Consider the following 19,159-nt stretch of genomic DNA (forward strand, 5'->3'; position numbering starts at 1 on the left):
CAAATTAACCTAACCATTTTCTTCACTATTGCTACTACATTGTATGGAGAAGCAGAGGCATGCTGGGAATTAATTCTCAGATTTCGAGAGCATGAGAGAGACACTAATTGACCCATCACACAGAGCAGCCACCCAGAGACAGACACTTCCTCTAGCTCAGTGATGGGAGTGCTTTGGCACTGACTATGGGAGAATAGAAAATGGCACGTTTCCAAAGACATGCCATGGCTTCTAATGTTACAGGTCATTCCGATGAAGAGAGTAAGAGGAAGAGAGAATGAGATAAACACAGGGTGAGAGAGAGAAGAGAGAGAAGAGAGTTCATCCTCTCTATTTCACCATTAGTCTTGCCTAGCCAGACCTTCAGACTGACAGCAGAAGGTCTGTTCTCTAAAGCAGATTTTATTGGCCAAGTACCACCCAAGAGGGCATCTGACAGACATGTAAAGCAACCAATCACAGTTCATTTTGCTAAGTATCATATTTAGGTGTGTGAAAATGTGGTCAATGCTACCAGAAAAACCGACCAGCCTAACCCTAACCCTTTCATGATGGAAATTGTTTCTAGGTTTACACTAGACACAGCTTCCAAAAATCCTGCAGAATCCAACCAGTCAGATGACTCCTGAAGTGTTTCTGATTTTGTGTGCCATATGCAGCAGAAGTTCAGGCAATGGTTCGTGGACATGAAGTCTAAGCCTAAAACTATTTTGCCACTGACTCACTGATGTCTCAGCAGTGGCATCTACTGGAGAGCAAAAAACCACATACTGAATATTATCTGCCTTTAGAAATGTGTAGTAAAGCTGCTTTACTCTCTGCTGCATAAAAACAAAGGCTTATGCGGACCATGGTGTTGATCTTAGACTGATTGGACTGAGAAAATGACGCCTCTGCTTTTTTGTATGTGCCTTGCAGGCAAAGTACTGGAACTCCAGTATGAATGAGGTGGAGGGAACAGTTGTGGACCACAAAGGCAAGGTGTTACACAAGCTGTTTGGGAAATGGCATGAGGGTATATACTGTGGAAGCCCACCATCTGCTACATGCATCTGGAGAACAAGTAAGATTCACATACATGGAGTCATGTATACAACTTTGTTTCCAGCAGTCCTGTAACCAAGTTACACCAGAAGAAGGTGTATTGCAGCTGAAAGAAAAACTGTTTGATCGAATGCAAAGCCATGTGCATTAAGCATTCTGATTTATAAATAATTCTAGCCAAGAAAATTCTGTGATTAAAGCATACTGATCAATAACATATGCCATATGATAACTCAATTACTCACGTGGATGGTTTTCACACCTTATTACTTTCAGTGACTAAATTAGGTCTTTCATGTCTTTTTCTAATGGGCTTTATATTGTTTTGTATAGATCCAATGCCTTCTGACTACGAGCAGTACTACGGCTTCACAAAGTTTGCTCTTGAGCTGAATGAACTGGATCCACAAACAAAAGTTTTACTGCCACCCACAGACACTAGATTACGTCTCGATCAGAGGTAAACCCATGTAACATTTTGCATTTCGGCACATATCAGGAGTCTAGTTAAGTGATAGTATTAAAAATTTAATTTTTTTTCTTCTATTTCAGTTTCAGTTCATTAACAGATTAGAAAATATTTTTGTCCTATTGGAAATAATTGTGCAACATATTTAATATGTAACTGTAAATGTATTTTCAACAGAGTATTTAAAATCAATTCACTTAGTACTTTATTAGGAACATTTATTTTGCTCTCAAGACAGCTTCAATTCTCCATGGAATGGATTCCACATGATGTTGGAAACAATCCTAAATTCTGCTCCATGTTGACTATTTTTTCAGATGTATTTTCAGATGTATTGCTGTGAATCTACCACAAATCAAAAGTGTTTTAGTGGATTCAGATCTGGTGACTGGGAAGTCCACCGAAAATCACATTCTTGTGCTCATGAAATCATGCTGGAAATAGCCATTAGAATATAGTAAATTATAGGCCATGAAGGGATGTACAAACAGGCTGTGTTATAAAAGCATTGACTGGTATAGGAAAACATTCCTTACTCCATTACACCACTTCCACCAGCCTGAAAGGATAACACAAGGCAGGTTGGGTTCATGGATTCATGCCATTGGTGCAAAATTCTGACCCTACCATCTGTGTGCCTCAGCAGAAATCAGTCTTCAAATATTTAAACTATTTTTGTTGAGCCTTTGCTCACTGCACCCTCAACATTCTGTTCTTGGCCGATAGAAGTGGAACCCGACAACGAGGACATGAAAACTGAAGCACAATGCACTTGTGTCCTTGTGATAATACAGGTTGCAGTGCATTTGTCACGCTGTGACATGGTGAGACAAAAGGCAAGAGAGGATCCTATTGCAGATAGAACTTTTACTGAACCAAAACAAGAAACAAACAGATAGGCAGGCAAAACAGATCAGGACACTGAACAGGAACAAGAACAGCATAAACCAAACACCAACAACGACCAACACCAGGGAAGTGAACAGACAGAGTAAATGTAGTAAACAGGAGCCAATCACAAAGCAGAGACAATCAGAGACAAAGACAAGACACCTGGGGAAGAGATGGAATGTAATTAGTGTCCATGGGAAGCGATGAGTGGGCAGAGCAAACAATTAACATCAGGGAGAGACGGCAGACAGAAACAAGGGGAAACACAGACAGACACGTTACAGAACACCCCCCACCCCCACGAGCGGCTTCCAGATGCTCCCAAATCCACAAAAACCAGTCCAGGAGGGTGGAGCCGGGAGAGCAGGTGGCCAGGGCGGCACCGGCAGAGCAGGTGGCCGGGGCGGCGCCGGCAGAGCAGGAGGCCGGGGTGGTGCTGGAGGCGGAGCCAGAGACCATAACGGAGTTGGCAGCCAGGGTGGTGCTCTGGGCCTGTAAACAGGGACAGGAGGTAGAAGGGCTGGCAAATGCAGCGAAACGAAACACAGGACGGATAAAACAGAAACATACATAGGTTCAGGCCAGGCAGAGAGTTCAGGGAGTTTGGGTGTCACAATGTCGACTGCGTTCTCCGACTCAGTCATTTCGGTCGACCCAGCCGATTCGGCTGGTTCCGTCGACCCAGTCGGTGCCGTCGACCCGGTCGGTTCCGCAGGTTCCGTCGACCCGGCAGGTCCCGTCGACCCGGCAGGTCCCGTCGACCCGGCAGGTCCCGTCGACCCGGTCGGTTCTGGCGACCCGGTCAGTTCCGGCTGGCGGCTTAGGGATGCCGGCCGCACGAGCCGACCTCATCGGGGTATCCGCCAGTTTGGAGACCAGCCGGTTAGCACGGGCCTCAGCCGAGCTCGCCGGTATGGTAGCCATTAGACCTGGCTCGGTCACTGGTGTGCACGGGACTGGGCTGGACGGAGGCACTGTAGGGCGGCGTCCGTGGGCCCCTCCCAAAAAAAATAAAAAATTTACGGCCGTCTCTACACTGCTCAAGGTTAGCGTTGACCCGTCCAGGAGCAACACCAAGTCGAAGAACTCCGAGAATGTTTTTATTTCTCGGGTAGACGACATCAAATACCGCAGGATGTCCCTTAGTCCGTGCTTAAAAAGGTCTTTGAGCGCCTTCTCATCGAAGTTTGCAAGTTGATTGCACAGGTCCACGAATACCTCTGTATATTCCTCGCCCGGGGAGTCCTCCTGACAAAGACAAAACAGTATTTCTGCTGGATCCATGGGGTTGGTCGTTCTGTCACGCTGTGACATGGTGAGACAAAAGGAAAGAGAGGATCCAATTGCAGATAGAACTTTTACTGAACCAAAACAAGAAACAAACAGATAGGCAGGCAAAACAGATCAGGACACTGAACAGGAACAGGAACAGAGAACAGGAACAGAGAACAGCATAAACCAAACACCAACAATGACCAACACCAGGGAAGTGAACAGACAGAGTAAATGTAGTAAACAGGAGCCAATCACAAAGCAGAGACAATCAGAGACAAAGACAAGACACCTGGGGAAGAGATGGAATGTAATTAGTGTCCATGGTAAGCAATGAGTGGGCGGAGCAAACAATTAACATCAGGGAGAGACGGCAGACAGAAACAAGGGGAAACACAGACAGACACGTTACAGCATTAACCATCATGTGCTGTTTTTTAGTGTTAGTGCAAATTCTCTGAGACTATAGAGTGAATGCTTGCAGAGGCAACAATGTTTGCAGTTGTATTTCCTTTGTTACATCAGGTTTTAATTTCAGACATACCTCCAGGCTACCAAAAGAGAACATGCTGCATCAAACTGTATTATATGCAAAAGAACAATGCCATATTTCCTAACATACTGTCTATGCCTGCGTGTGTGTCTGTGTGTGTGTAGGTTACTGGAGGAGGGGAATGTTGAGGCTGCAGAAGCACAGAAGCAGAGAATCGAACAGCTACAGAGAGATAGGCGCAGAGTCCTTGAGGAGAACAACATGGCACATCAGCCACGGTTCTTCCAGTAAGATCCAAAGTTTCCTTATCAATGCATCTTCTGTTCATCTTAGATGCCCTGTTTATTAATTACTAGCATTTTGTAGATTACTGGAAATTAATCAGTAACTACAGTGTAACTAATATAGAAGGTGTGTAGTTCTGAAACTAAGGGTGCTGTAAGGGTATAAATATAACTGAAACTCCAGGGAGTTTAAGGTACAATCGACCAAGCCATTCATGATTTCATGAACAGTGGCAGCATGGTGGTGATGGGTATTTAACCCTGAGACCCTTAACCATGAAGCCACCACTGCCTAATGTAGCTCAGTGTATACACCCAAAGTATTTTTTGGCAGTTTGGATTTTAAGTCAATCCTTCACTTTAAATTGTGCTTAAGTTTAAATCTTTACATTATTACATTTGCTGTGTTAATTTTCATTACAATAAATGTGATATTGTTGGGTGAATAGTCATGGTCTACTCTGTATCCTCAGTACAGTCTATGGCCCTGATGATGAAGATTGTAGGTATCTTAAAATCTATTTGCTTTAGAATAGATAATTATTATAATTGTTGTAGCATTCTTATTGTAATCATAATTGATGTATGAAATGGGTCAGTTTTTAGTATGCTTACAGTAAATGTAGCCTTGGATAACTCAGTGTTATTTTTTTTTTACTGTGAAATAAAAGATTCTTTCTTGGCTTGATTCTTAAAGGAAATCAAAAGATGACACATGGGTCAGCAACAACACATACTGGGACCTGAGGAAAGACCCAGGCTTCAGTAATCTGGATTGTCCAGTGCTGTGGTGATCTACAGTTGAATGTTATTTACTCCCAGGCCTCTTCTGTCTCCTCACTACTGCCTGCTCTGACCTTCCGTATATGGAAGAAAAACACATCTCCAGTGGAAGGTGGAAACCCATCTTACAGAGTCCAAACTCTGACGATGGCAATTCTTTTGCCTGATAATCAACATGACAAACCGTACATCTGTTTCCAGAAACTTCTGCATATTCCAGCACCCTGTGTTACATAATATTCTATTTTAAATGCCTTAATATGCTTCTAATATATTTTAGTGTGTTTATGCAGGCATCTTCCTTGAATGTTTTAGAAATTATGCAAACGTATCCCAGTTCGTCATCTCTGAAACTGCTGTGTGCAAGTAGTAGCACAAAAATACTGACACATACACTGTTGCATACTGTACTTTTGGGGTACAGAGTGAAACTGCAGACAGAAAAAATGCAGTCCTGCCAACAAACAAAAGAACTTGCGCTTGCATGTCTGAAAAATGCTGTCATTTGATCAAAGTAACATTGTCTACCTCCTAAAAGAGATGGTATACTAGTGTATAATATAAGGACAATATTGGGGAAAGAATTTCACACCTTATGTCTTATGCCTTATGGTTATACATATTCCATAACATCTATATTATAGCCTTTAATCATGTTTAAAAAATATAAACATAACAATGTTGCTAGCATCTAAGAAGTAATCACACGGCTTTATTTCAAATACTAAATAGTCACCACACTGCATTTGAATGTTTAGCTGAATGTTTCAGCTTTTTTTTTTTTTTTTTTTGTAATCTGTATCCATCAAGTTCTTCCTGGAAAGAGAGCAACTTGAAAAATTACAATGACAACTGCTAAGATCTTTTTTCTTCAATAAAACAATCATTTCTGTGGCTATTTTTTTTTTTTATTGTTTATTGTCACGCTACTAAATTCACTGATTAAAGTGGTGCTCACTGTCTTATCCTGTAGTGAAGTTTGTGCTATTGTTAACTGTTATTCAGATGCTGTCAGTTTGAACAATGTAAATAACACAGAAGCTATGAAGCACTGTCCTTATGCTTACAATATAGATTAAGCTAAATTTTATGCTGAGATGTGGGAGGACTTTGGTTTATTGTTGCAGTGAATGTCAATATATTTGAGCACTTCTACATGCCTATGGGTATTGTACTACTGAGTGTACAAAAGTCTTTGTAATTGGTTTAAGACCTGCAGACATACTATCCAGCAACTAGCCCACGTGTGTATGTGTTGGACTGTTCTTGCTGAATATTACAAATCACAACCTCAGTCTGCTAAGAAACAGATGCTCTAAAACCCCTAACCCAAGGTGTAAGGCAAATATTCTAACCAACAATCTAAAGCATTTGGGTCACAACTGGAAAAAAAAAGGATTACCATTTATTCATTTTCTACTGCTTTATCCGAACTACCTTGGGTCACGGGGAGCCTGTGCTATCTCAGGTGTCTTTGGGCATCAAGGCAGGATACACCCTAGATGGAGTACCCAATGCAGGGCACACACACACTCTCTCATTCACTCACGCAATCAACCTACCATGCATGTCTTTGGACCGGGGGAGGAAACCGGAGTACCCGGAGGAAACCCCCGAGGCACACCGAGACCATGCAAACTCCACACACACACACAAGGCGGAGGCGGGAATCGAACCTCCAACCCTGGAGGTGTGAGGCAAACGTGCTAACCACTAAGCCACCGTGCCCCCCCCCCTTTAAGTTCAGCCTTGTTGTTCCCAGAACTGTTACGTTGCTGTTACTGCCAATAGTGATGAATCATCTTTCAAAGTCATCTAGATCTTTTACATCTTCCCAGCACAACCGAAAATCAAGGTCAGCTGAGCCCACTCTATTTTTCGTGCATGCCTTGTGAGATTAGTTTTGACACATGTCTGTATTCTTCAGTTTTCACCCATGTACTCATTATGCTTCTCTGCATTAAGTACAATGTAAGGCTGCTTTCTCATATACAATGTGTGTTTTTTTTTCTTTTCTCAACAACACCCACACTTCCAGCTAAAGTTTTCACTAAAAACCACAACAAAGATTAAACAAAAAAAGAACACTTTTCACCCGTTGAAGCTACAGTACACCCTGATTGAAACAGTGCCATGTGGGTGGGCAGTGAGAACCACGGAAAAATGTAAGCCAAATTAAATCCTTAGAATTAAATAAAAAGTAGCTCCTGACCTGTAAGATGTCCACATTCTGATTTATTTTGCTTTTTGTGCTCCACTGTCACATATTTTGTTATCCAACATGGCAATGAATTAACAAATATCAACAGCCCATGTGATATCAGCTATATGAGTTTCAACACTCCAAATCTTAATTAATAAACAAAAGCCAAAGATGAGTGATGCACAACTTAACAAATAAAAGCACCTATATCTATGAAGTATCAAACTTGATCAAGTCAGGAACAGTATTTTTTTTTAAAACATTCTGATCACTGGACTAAAAACTTCTGCATAAGTATGGCCCAGGTAAATGACAATAAACATAGGATTATCCCTCAAGCCCTAAATGCAAACATTTAGCAGACATTTACTCATTTATTAATCGGTTTTGAAACCCGGGACTCGAGCGGCTGGCAAAAAACGGAAATGAACTGGGACTGTCCACCCAACTGACTGTATTTGAGTACCTCTTGGGTCACCTCTTCTTGTTTGTCACATGGCCACATGTCCTCCAATGGGGTCATTCTCACTACCCCCTACCCCCACACTCCCCTGCTGCTCTTTCTGTTCATTCCCTGTGAGCATCTCCTTATCAGCCTGCAATTTTCATGCAAGTCAATGCCCTCATTGGTCATTAGCATATTTGCTTCACACCTCCAGGGTTGTTGGATTGATTTGCATTTACATTTACAGCATTTGGCATTATCCAGAGTGATGTACACATGCTTGGTTACATACTTAAGATACCATGAGTCTAAAACATTGTTCAAAGTTTTTTTAAATATATTTATTTTTTGTTATTTTTTTATATACATATATGCAACAAACAGGGAAGGAAGTACTAGTTGAAGTGCTTCATAAATAAGTAGGTCTTCGACCATAGTTTGAAAATAGCCAGTGATTCGCACCTCTATCGTGTGTGTTTGGAGTTTGCATGTTTCCCCTATGCTTCAGGGGTTTCCAAGACGGCCCTGAGTCTCCTGAGATAGGTTCTAGGTTCCCCTGATTTCAGCAGGATAAACGGTGTAGAGCATGGAAGGCTAGACAATGCCCCCATCCAAAAAAGTAAATGAGACACCCACTACAGTTACTGAACTTTGTAAGATATTGGAAGAAGAGTGGGCCAAGATCACATCAATACAGTGTGAGAAAGTTTAGTTGTAATCTTTTTTCTTATGTTCTCTAATTTTGTTGAAGTGCATTATTTATTTTGTAAAACAAGCATAGTAGTAGTACAGTGGTTTAACAGTGGTTTATTAACAGAAGAGAGATATAAGGGGCGAGTTTCCTTAACTTGACAGTTTTGAGCCCATATAGTGTCTCTTATCAAGATCTTATCAGCTGATATGACAGCTGTCATTAGCGATAAGAAAATAGGTCAAAGTTTTTTTAATTATGATTTATTTTTATTTATTTATTTGTTTGTTTGTTTGTTTGTTTGTTTATTTCTTTATTTCTTTATTTGAAATTAGTTGTTGAAATTAATAAAAGGTTATAACATTGATCTGTCATATGTATGACTTTATTCCTAAATGTGTTAGGAGAAGAACTTAAAACTCACCCTCCCTCAGACTGAACATTAGCTAACGGTGTTATCTACAACACACACACACACACACACACACACACACACACACACACACACCCCACACACCCACCCAATCACCCATACACATGTTATGCTGGGAGATCGTCTTATTTCTCAATCTAGCAATACATATCCGTACCGAGCAATTTTTTAATGTCTCCTTAACTATGGGAAGGAGACCTTGGAAACCCAATTTTGTTCAGGATTATTCTACAAAGACACAGCAAAATATATGGATGCCACTGACTGATCGCAATGAAGGTCTTAAACAAAGGGCTCAGTTTAGTGCTGAAAGCAACACTTTTGACCTCATCGGCCACATTCACTCAGATATATTTTTTCAAGATAAACTTTTACTGAACGGTGTCGATTTGTTCGCATTCAATCTGAATCCTGACGATGACTGCGGTCAACACCTGTCATTAATAAAATCAGGGAACATGCAAATGGAACTCAGATTTCGACAGCCCCTGCAGAGAACGGTGAATCTAATAGGCTATGCTAGTTTTGACAGCATTTTAGAAATAAACAATCGAAGAAACGTACTCATAGATTGCCAGTAACGTCTGGATACCATAGAACTAACTGATGTTATGAGAAGCTGCCGCCATCTAGAAAAAATATTCCGAGGGGTTGTGGCTAGTGACGAATTACCTACAATTCCCCTGAGAAAATTCCCCGCTATGTTCATCGTGAATACACATCCGAGACACATGCCTGGTGAGCACTGGCTAGCGTTATGTCTTAATAACGAGTTCTCCGGGGAGTTTTTTTTACTCCTACGGAAACAGACCGGACTGTGCGCTCTTTCCCGACTCTATTCGATACTTTTTGAGTAAGAACTGCCGTGAAATAAAATATAACACCGTTCAAGTACAAGATTTTACTTCAGTTTGTTGCGGACAGGACAAAGCTGTTGTGTCTTTTGTGAAAAAAATGTATCCTAGATTAAATAAAAAACACTCGTTTAGCTGTATGCAGTGTGTAAACTCTATGAAAATGTTTCATTCACCTGTGTAGTGTACTATTTAATCATGTTGCTTCACAAGAAAATTGTTACCGTATAATTATTTTATTGAAATAAAAGTAACAATACAGTGGAGCAAACTTAATCGTCATAAATCATTTTCAAAAATCATGCCAATCACTACGAACAAGAACAGGGGTTGGGGAACCATAGTCTCTGCTTTTAGATGGTGAAGGTGTGATGCTTCAAGAAGGGTGGGGGTCGTTAGATCTTTTGATGTCAGATATTTTGCATCGAACAGCGCCGTTAGGTATTGTTGAAAAGGGTATATTTAGTTTAGCTACAGTATGCAGCAATTCAGTCCAACCTAATGGTCTCCGATCATCGGAAACCTTTTGAGGCGCAGTGAGATTTTTAAGCAGATCCACCATGTGAGATCCTTTGATCGTGTCCCCGATAAAAATAAATTCACCCTCGTCATTCCACAGAGCAGCATCACCTGATTTTAAAAGTTTCCCCATTATGTACGAGGCATTTCTTTTACGCCTCGTCGAAACGTTAGCAAGCACCTCGTTTATGATCTCATCACCATGAGGGTGTGAAAGTTCGGTCATGGTTGCTTCTGATTTAATTTCCGGTGTTTCTGGAATTTTTGGTAGGGTCAGAGTCAGTTGAGCTGTTTCATGATCATTCAGTTTAACCAAGTTTAAAAACTTTTGCAGGACCGATGTGTACAGTTTTACCTTCTCGTATTCATTCAGATCCATTCAGATAAAATTTGACGCATTGATACATCTAAGTTGCTTTCAACAGTGCTTCTTAAACTCTCTTTTTCTGTCGCGGTATTTCTAAGCTTGTCAAGTTGATGTTGAGGGACTAAATACATTTTCTCAGCTGTCTCCATGTTAACTGTTACGAGATGCTATCAAGCTGCTTATAAAATGAAATTATGAAATTTTATATTATATTATGAAATCGTAATAATCTATTCTCTCACCGGGTTGTGCTACGTAGTGTAATTGCAAAGCGTTTGTTTGACCACCGTAAAGGGCATCTCAAGGGTTTAAACGTTCAGGAAAGTCAAACTCTTTTGGAAAGTTTATCACTCTCATGTCGTTTTCCTTCATTTCAAGCCACTCATGCTCCCAGAGCGTTGTGACATCCAAATTGTGTGTGTCTTTCAAATACTTTATCTTTTCCAACGACTTAACCCTGACATCACCAAAGCTAAATAAGCTGTTAAGAGGATGCGGTGCTGATGAGGGAAAACACTTTTCACAACCGTGGTAAAAACACCCGAGAAACTCAAAAGCCTTACGCGTCTGACCCACTTCGCAATAACCATCAACGAAATATGAACCGAACCCAACTTCGCCTTCGTTCAGAGCATGTTGAATAGGTAGGTTATGTGTGGCTGAAATGTATTCGAGCCACTGAATGGCAGGTGTTGAGAAAGATTTCTGCCTGTTGATGTAATTATCGAGAGGTGGAATGGCAAGAATATTTTCTTCGAGAAATTTTGTTCTAAATATTTTCATACAAACGGATGCAATCGTTATACATTTGAAAGGATCCACAGCTGTACTCTGTCGGGTTTCATTTCTGAAAGCTATACAACCTTTTCTCAAAATGTCAACATCATTTACACAGTATTCAGTCATCTCTTTCCTGAAATCAAAAACTTTGTCAGACACCGTCGCGTACCACTCGAAAAAATCCTCTCTGCCGTTAGACATCATGTTATCCACACCATAAAACCGGGGTTCGGGGTACGGGCCTACATAGTTTTGATTTTCTAACGTGTTCCAGAAATGAGGAAAATATCCTTTTTTTTTCTTCCGAGAACCCCATGGCCTTAGGAAGACTGCTAAGCTTCATGGGTAAGAAAGACAGGCTATCGATGTATTTCTGATTGAATGCAATATCGGTGAAACACAGCATCTTACTGCCTTGTGCGATAATCTTGGGTGTGATTCCTTCTTTCACTAAATGGTTTAGCAAAAGGTATGAATCGAACCCTCTAGCATTATGCGCGATAAAGGTATATCCTCTGAATCTCCCACGGCGAAAATGTCTAAAAAACGATGCGATGCACGTGTCACCTGAAAACACCCATGTTTGACCGCGGTAACTCATACAGCATAAGAAATTAGCTATATGTGTGCCCGTTTCCCGTCTAGTTTCAAAATCATAAAAGATGTATCTCTTATTAGTCTTTTCCCTCTTTAATGGCCGTATAAAACACTTGTATTCCGAATCTGTATCAAGTTTTTCACCACAGAATTTACACAATCTCTCAGGACACTCGTGAAGTTTAAGGCCGAATTTGTGACGGTACAACATATTACATTTACTGCAGTAGTAACCTCTTTTGCACTGAGTATATTCGCCTCCTCCTTCTAACTGGCACAACGCTTTGAGACTATCGAAACAATATTTTGATCTACACAACCTCATACAATCAGGGCATTTTGTTATGTTTCCACAATGTTTGTAGCAGTCTACATCACAACAAACATCTATATGCACAACGATGGTTCCGCATATCCGCAAACCCTGAGTGACAGAAATGACAGAAGTAACTACACCCCAAAAATCCTGTGATGCTTTTAACTCCGTAGTAGTGATTGTCATGTACAAACAGGTACAGCGTTTTTTCATGGGGGATTTTGCTGGTTTGAAAGAAAGAGAATCCTGCTTTATCGCTAGTTTTGTACACAATTACAATTTTACACTGTAAATGTGTCTCAAATTTAAACACATCGGCAAAGGTGACGGGTATGTTTTCAGTTAAACCTACATCATATTGGAGCTGTTTAGCGATTTTTTTCATTTTGAAAATCGTTTTTATCAGGATTTAAAAGCTTTGAAACACATAATGCAAAGCATGTTGTCTTTATTGTAAAAAATATACAAGTGTTGCATCTTCTTCTGTACAACTTCCGAATTGAATATTGTAACAAGTTTCTGTCTACGACCTGTACCGCCGCGAGGTGGTCGAACTATCTGTACTACCAGTTCAAGCAAATTATCCGTAAATATGTCACGATTACTTTGAATGGTATTTTCGAGCATGTTCAGAAAAGACTGTAAATCGATGGCTCCATTGACTAGTTGAATGTGAGATGACACATTGAGTGTAGTACCTCTAATTTCAACAGTGGCATAATCCTTAGGCGAAATCATTTTGATTGCAACTTCTACCACGCTGTTTAAAATCTATAAAACATAATTATAAAATTCAGCAAAACTGTTAACATTAAGTTAATGATATTGTCATTTAACGAAATAAGACTTTGATTAAGACCTTGAAGTAAATCTTGTTGAGATGCAGGTCCTTGATGTTGACAGGTTACCAGAGGTGTTGCATTAACCACACTTTGTTCGTTGTATTCAGTACCCGGATTAGGATTCTGAATATCATGTCTAAGTATCGGACTTAAACTTTCATTCAAATGGTTTACAGCTTCTATCAAAAATGGATTTAACTGTACAGGTTGATCTTGATCATTTAGGCTATTCTGTAACGTTAACAGACTCTGATTTAGTTCAAAGAACATGTCATGATGAGGCAACAGTGTGTGTGTCGGACTTAGAATCAACGCCGGGGACAAGGGCGTCGATTTGGGTAGGGACGGTAGGGACATGTCCCTACCAATACCCAACACTCAATTGTCCCCCGCAATAATTCGACCAAACCTATATATATATATATATATATATATATATATATATATATATATATATATATATATATATATATATTTATACATAACCACTGATATCCGACTGTGTCTTGTGCTTTTTTACTTATTTCATTTAACATTTATCCAGGAATCATTAAATAAGATTACAATATTTTACAACGGTGTTCTGAAAAAATAGCGCAACTAGTGGGACACAAACGGTCAACAGATTTAACCCCTGCAATGAATCCCGCCTCTGTAACTCACCTCTCTAAAAGGATTGGCCTTTGCCTTTTTTGAGTCCTATCTCTCTAACCCACGTCGCTGTTTGATTGGCTTTGTCTTTCTCGCTAATGTGTTGAGGTCGGCTGCAGCTATATTCCGTTGTATGAAGCAATATGCAACGTGATTATGCAGGTTACCGGTATGTGAGGAAGAAAGTATTCTTATAACAACAGTTTTATGCACAAAATACCTGGAATGTTGTAATCACCAATATGAAATTATGTCCCCACCAATGTCAATATCAAACTTTCGCCATTGGCCGGGGATATGTTGTGTTCAGTACCTGGATTAGGATTCTGAATATCATGTCTAAGTGTCGGTCTTAAACTTTCATTCAACTCATTGATTGCATAGTTTAAATAAGTGTTCAGAGATGTGTACGAGTCACGTTGTAACAGACTACTAGAAAAGGTGGAGGATTCACCAAAGCAGAAATCATGCGACGTTGTAGGATCATTTTCAATTCTAATTTTTTTTTTACCTTCCGAAGAGGGAGAATTACTCGAACGCTTCTGAGCCATTTCTAAAGTAACAATATCTTAACAATTCTTTATTCACCATAACACACCAATTTAAGGATTCCAGAGTATTACACAAGGATTGAACATACTCACTGTCAGTCGTGTTTTGAAGTGCGCTGTAGACATGCTCAAAGTTTTCAGTTATTCTATCCCTTAGCTGGAAAAATAAATAAATAAAATAAATAAAAATAAAATAATCAGCTGAAATGTTCTTGTCCTTCAGAGACGCCATCGGCTTGAATGTAGTTATTTTCTTCTCCTTCGAAGACACCACAGCCAACTACAGTACGTTAGCACCAGCATCTAAATAGAATACAGATTTCAGAAAATGTGTGGAGGATTGTTTTACACTCTTAAGGGTTGTTTGAAAAGAGAATGCTAAAGGACTTACACAAAACATCTGATCCATGATGTTCCACTGTTCTTAGGCCTTGCATGTACGTTCTGGGATACTTGCTGTCGTAAATAATCTCAATACATTCATTTTCTACCGCTTATCCGAACTTCTCGGGTCACAGGGAGCCTGTGCCTATCTCAGGCGTCATCGGGCATCGAGGCAGGATACACCCTGGACGGAGTGCCAACCCATCGCAGGGCACACACACACACTCTCATTCACTCACACACTATGGACAATTTACCAGAGATGCCAATCAACCTACCATGCATGTCTTTGGACCGGGGGAGGAAACCGGAGTACCCGGAGGAAACCCCGGGAGAACATGCAAACTCCACACACACAAGGCGGCGACGGGAATCGAACCCCGACCCTGGAGGTGTGAGGTGAACCTGATACCCACTAAGCCACCGTGCCCCCAATCTCAATACAACTGTCTAAAATTAATAAAATAAATAAATAAATAATAAATTAAATATAACATTTAGCTTATAATGTAATATATGATAAATGAAAAACACAGATCTAAGAGTCAGAATGAAATTACCCTGGAGGACCTCGTTTTGTTTGATACGTTTTCATAGACAATTGTGTCAGATATGCTGGTCTTGTTCTGTAATTAAAACAGACTTTATGTATAAATTCAGCTAAAACTAGTTATATAATTCACTCTTCTAAATATTTCATATTGAAAATCTCATATATGGTAATATGAAAGGATAAGAATTTCTAATACTTATAAATTTACAATAAAGTTCATAATAATATCTTACCTGATAAAAATGCCATGCTCTCTTAATGTTTAGAAGGAGATCGTAGAAGTTCTGTTCTGATGTTGGATTTCCAAAGACTTGAAGACATAACCAAATTTTCCTAGATCATTTGTAACTAAGACATACATATGTCAGATCAATGGTTTGACATTTCATTAATTTCTTAATTCATTTTCTTTATTCTTCTCTTTTTCTTATTTCTTGTCAGGGCAATAAAACTGGGGTGGATGGGTGTGTGTGTGTGTGTGTGTGTGTGTGTGTGTGTGTGTGTGTGTGTGTGTGTGTGTGTGTGTGTGTGTGTGTGTGTGTGTGTGATGTTGTAGATAACATCGTTGGCTAACGTTCAGTCTGAGGGAGGGTGAGTTTTAAGTTCTTCTCCTAACTCATTTAGGAATAAAGTCATACATATGACAGATCAAAAGTTGTAACCTTTTATTCATTTCAACAACTAATTTCAAATAAATAAATAAATAAATTTATTTAGAGAGGCTGGACTCTCTAGTTGCCCGCGGTGAGAGGCGGCGGGCTGGTGTGGGCTTGCTCATAGCCCCCCAGCTCAGCAGCCATGTGTTGGAGTTCACCCCGGTGAACGAGAGGGTCGTTTCCCTGTGCCTTCGGGTCGGGGAGAGGTCTCTCACTGTTATTTGTGCTTATGGGCCAAATGGCAGTGTAGCGTACCCGACCTTCTTGGCATCTCTGGGAGGCGTGCTAGAAAGTGCCCCGACCGGGGATTCCGTCGTTCTACTGGGGGACTTCAACGCTTACGTGGGCAGCGACAGTGACACCTGGAGGGGCGTGATTGGGAGGAACGGCCCCCTCGAACTGAACCCGAGTGGTGTTCTGTTATTGGACTTCTGTGCTAGTCACAGTTTGTCCATAATGAACACCATGTTCAAGCATAAGGGTGTCCATCAGTACACATCGCACCAAGACACCCTAGGTCGGAAGTCGATGATCGACTTTGTGGTTGTCTCATCTGACCTCCGGCCGTATGTCTTGGACACTCAGGTAAAGAGAGGGGCGGAACTGATCACCACCTGGTGGTGAGTTGGGTCCGATGGCAGGGGAGGAAGTTGGACACTTGGCAGACCCAAACGTACTGTGAGGGTCCGCTGGGAACGTTTGTCAGAGTCTCCTGTCAGGGAGATCTTCAACTCTCACCTCCGGCAGAGCTTCAACCAGATCCCGAGGGAGGTTGGGGACATTGAGTCCAAGTGGACCATGTTCTCCACCTCCATTGTCGATGCAGCCGCACAGAGCTGTGGCAGTAAGGTCTCCGGTGCCTGTCGTGGCGGCAATCCCCGAACCCGGTGGTGGACCCCGGAAGTAAGGGATGCCGTCAAGCTGAAGAAGGAGTCCTATTGAGCCTGGTTGGCTCGGGGGACTCCGGAGGCAGCTGATAGTTACCGAAGGGCCAAGCGAGCTTCAGCCCGGGTGGTTGCAGAGGCAAAAACTCGGGTCTGGGAGGAGTTCGGTGAGGCCATGGAGAAGGCTATCGGTTGGCCTCGAAGAAATTCTGGCAAACCGTCCGGCGCCTCAGGAGGGGGAAGCAGTGCCCTGCTCACACTGTTTACAGTGTGAGTGGGAATCTGCTGACTTCGACTGGTGACATCCTTGGATGGTGGAAGGAGTACTTCGAGGATCTCCTCAACCCCACCAACATGTCTTCGATTGAGGAAGCAGAGGCGGAGGGCTTGGTTGTGGACTCATCGATCCCCCAAGCTGAGGTCACTGAGGTAGTTGAGAAGCTCCTTGGTGGCAAGGCACCGGGGGTGGATGAGATCCGCCCTGAGTACCTTAAGTCCCTGGATGTTGTGGGGCTGTCTTGGTTGACACGCCTCTGCAACATCACGTGCCGGTTGGGGACAATGCCTCTGGACTGGCAGACTGGGGTGGTGGTCCCTCTGTTTAAGAAGGGGGACCGGAGGGTGTGTTCCAACTACAGGGGATCACACTCCTCAGCCTCCCCGGAAAAGTCTATGCCAGGGTACTGGAGAGGAGAATTCGGCCGATAGTTGAACCTTGGATTCAGGAGGAACAATGCGGGTTTCGTCCTGGTTGTGGAACACTGGACCATCTCTATACCCTCACCAAGTTGCTGGAGGGTTCATGGGAGTTTGCCCAACCAGTCCACATATGTTTTGTGGATCTGGAGAAGACATTTGACTGTTTCCCTCGTGGTGACCTGTGGGGGGTGCTCTGGGAGTATGGGGTTCGGGGCCCTCTGCTAAGGGCTGTCCGGTCCCTATATGACCGGAGCAGGAGTTTGGTTCGCATTGCCGGCAGTAAGTCAGACTTGTTCCCGCTGCCCTTTGTCACCAGTCCTGTTCATTATTTATATGGACAGGATTTCTAGGCGCAGTTGGGGACCGGAGGGAGTCTGGTTTGGGGACCACAGGATTTTGTCTCTGCTTTTTGCAGATGATGTTGTCCTGTTGGCTTCTTCAAATCAGGACCTTCAGCATGCACTGGGACGGTTTGCAGCCGAGTGTGAAGCGGCGGGGATGACAATCAGCACCTCCAAGTACGAGGCCATGGTTCTCAGCCGGAAAAGGGTGGCTTGCCCCCTTCAGGTTGGTGGAGAGCTCCTGCCTCAAGTGGAGGAGTTTAAGTATCTTGGGGTCCTGTTCACGAGTGAGGGAAGGATGGAGCGGGAGATCGACAGGTGGATCGGTGGATCTTCTGCAGTGATGCGGTCGATATACCGATCTGTTGTGGTGAAGAAAGAGCTGAGCCGCAAGGCGAAGCTCTCTATTTACCAGTCGATCTACGTTCCTACCCTCACCTATGGTCATGAGCTTTGGGTCATGACCGAAAGGACAAGATCCCGGATACAGGCGGCCGAAATGAGTTTCCTCCACAGGGTGGCTGGGCGCACCCTTAGAGATAGGGTGAGGAGCTCAGTCACTCGGGAGGAGCTCAGAGTAGAGCCGCTGCTCCTCCACATTGAGAGGGGTCAGCTGAGGTGGCTCGGGCATCTGTTTTGGATGCCTCCTGGACATGTCCCTGGGGAGGTGTTCCGGGCATGTCCAACCGGGAGGAGGCCCCGGGGAAGACCTAGGACATGCTGGAGGGACTATGTCTCTCGGCTGGCCTGGGAACGCCTCGGTATTCCCCCGGAAGAGCTGGAGGAAGTGTCTGGGGAGAGGGAAGTCTGGGTGGCCCTGCTTAGACTGCTGCCCCCGTGGCCCGGCCCCAGATAAGCGGTAGAAAATGGATAGATGGATAAATAAATAAACTGGTGTTAAACAATATGAAAGATGGTGTAGCGGGAGGGGAAAAGGGATCTCCACAAACCAAAACCCGGATCAAACATGTGAGTTTTAAGTACTTTTCTCCTAGATCATTTGTAACTAAGACATACATATGTCAGATCAATGGTTTGACATTTCATTAATTTCTTAATTCATTTTCTTTATTCTTCTCTTTTTCTTATTTCTTGTCAGGGCAATAAAACTGGGGCGGATGGGTGTGTGTTTGTGTGTGTGTGTGTGTGTGTGTGTG

General features: G+C 42.3%; 2 protein-coding genes across 15 annotated transcripts in view; one reads left to right on the top strand and one right to left on the bottom strand.

Annotated features, from left to right (window-relative positions):
* The window catches only part of osbpl3b (oxysterol binding protein-like 3b), a 59,525-nt gene extending 53,395 nt beyond the window's left edge, over positions 1-6,130 (top strand). For 4 of the 7 annotated variants that reach the window (XM_047811521.1, XM_047811520.1, XM_047811522.1 and 1 more), the window contains 5 exons: positions 919-1,063; positions 1,378-1,504; positions 4,334-4,456; positions 4,927-4,959; positions 5,151-6,130. In XM_047811521.1, coding sequence (XP_047667477.1) covers positions 919-1,063; positions 1,378-1,504; positions 4,334-4,456; positions 4,927-4,959; positions 5,151-5,247 — 525 coding nt within the window. In that variant the 3' untranslated portion in view covers positions 5,248-6,130. The remainder of the gene's footprint in view (positions 1-918; positions 1,064-1,377; positions 1,505-4,333; positions 4,457-4,926; positions 4,960-5,150) is intronic. The other 3 variants (XM_027149125.2, XM_027149129.2, XM_027149127.2) reach the window with 2 other exon arrangements.
* LOC113644358 overlaps positions 1-15,937 on the bottom strand; it is a 29,775-nt gene extending 13,838 nt beyond the window's left edge. The window contains exons 1-4 of one of the 8 annotated variants that reach the window (XM_027149131.2): positions 15,656-15,935; positions 15,430-15,495; positions 14,579-14,642; positions 2,804-3,652 (exon numbers count right to left, since the gene is read on the bottom strand). In XM_027149131.2, coding sequence (XP_027004932.2) covers positions 3,041-3,652; positions 14,579-14,611 — 645 coding nt within the window. In that variant the 5' untranslated portion in view covers positions 14,612-14,642; positions 15,430-15,495; positions 15,656-15,935 and the 3' untranslated portion in view covers positions 2,804-3,040. Of the gene's footprint in view, positions 1-2,803; positions 3,710-14,578; positions 14,789-14,876; positions 15,085-15,429; positions 15,496-15,655 lie in introns of those variants that run through there. The other 7 variants (XM_047811536.1, XM_047811538.1, XM_047811535.1 and 4 more) reach the window with 7 other exon arrangements.
* Positions 15,938-19,159: the final 3,222 nt, after the last annotated feature.

The sequence above is a fragment of the Tachysurus fulvidraco genome, chromosome 3 (assembly GCF_022655615.1).
Source record: "Tachysurus fulvidraco isolate hzauxx_2018 chromosome 3, HZAU_PFXX_2.0, whole genome shotgun sequence".
Taxonomy (NCBI): domain Eukaryota; kingdom Metazoa; phylum Chordata; class Actinopteri; order Siluriformes; family Bagridae; genus Tachysurus; species Tachysurus fulvidraco.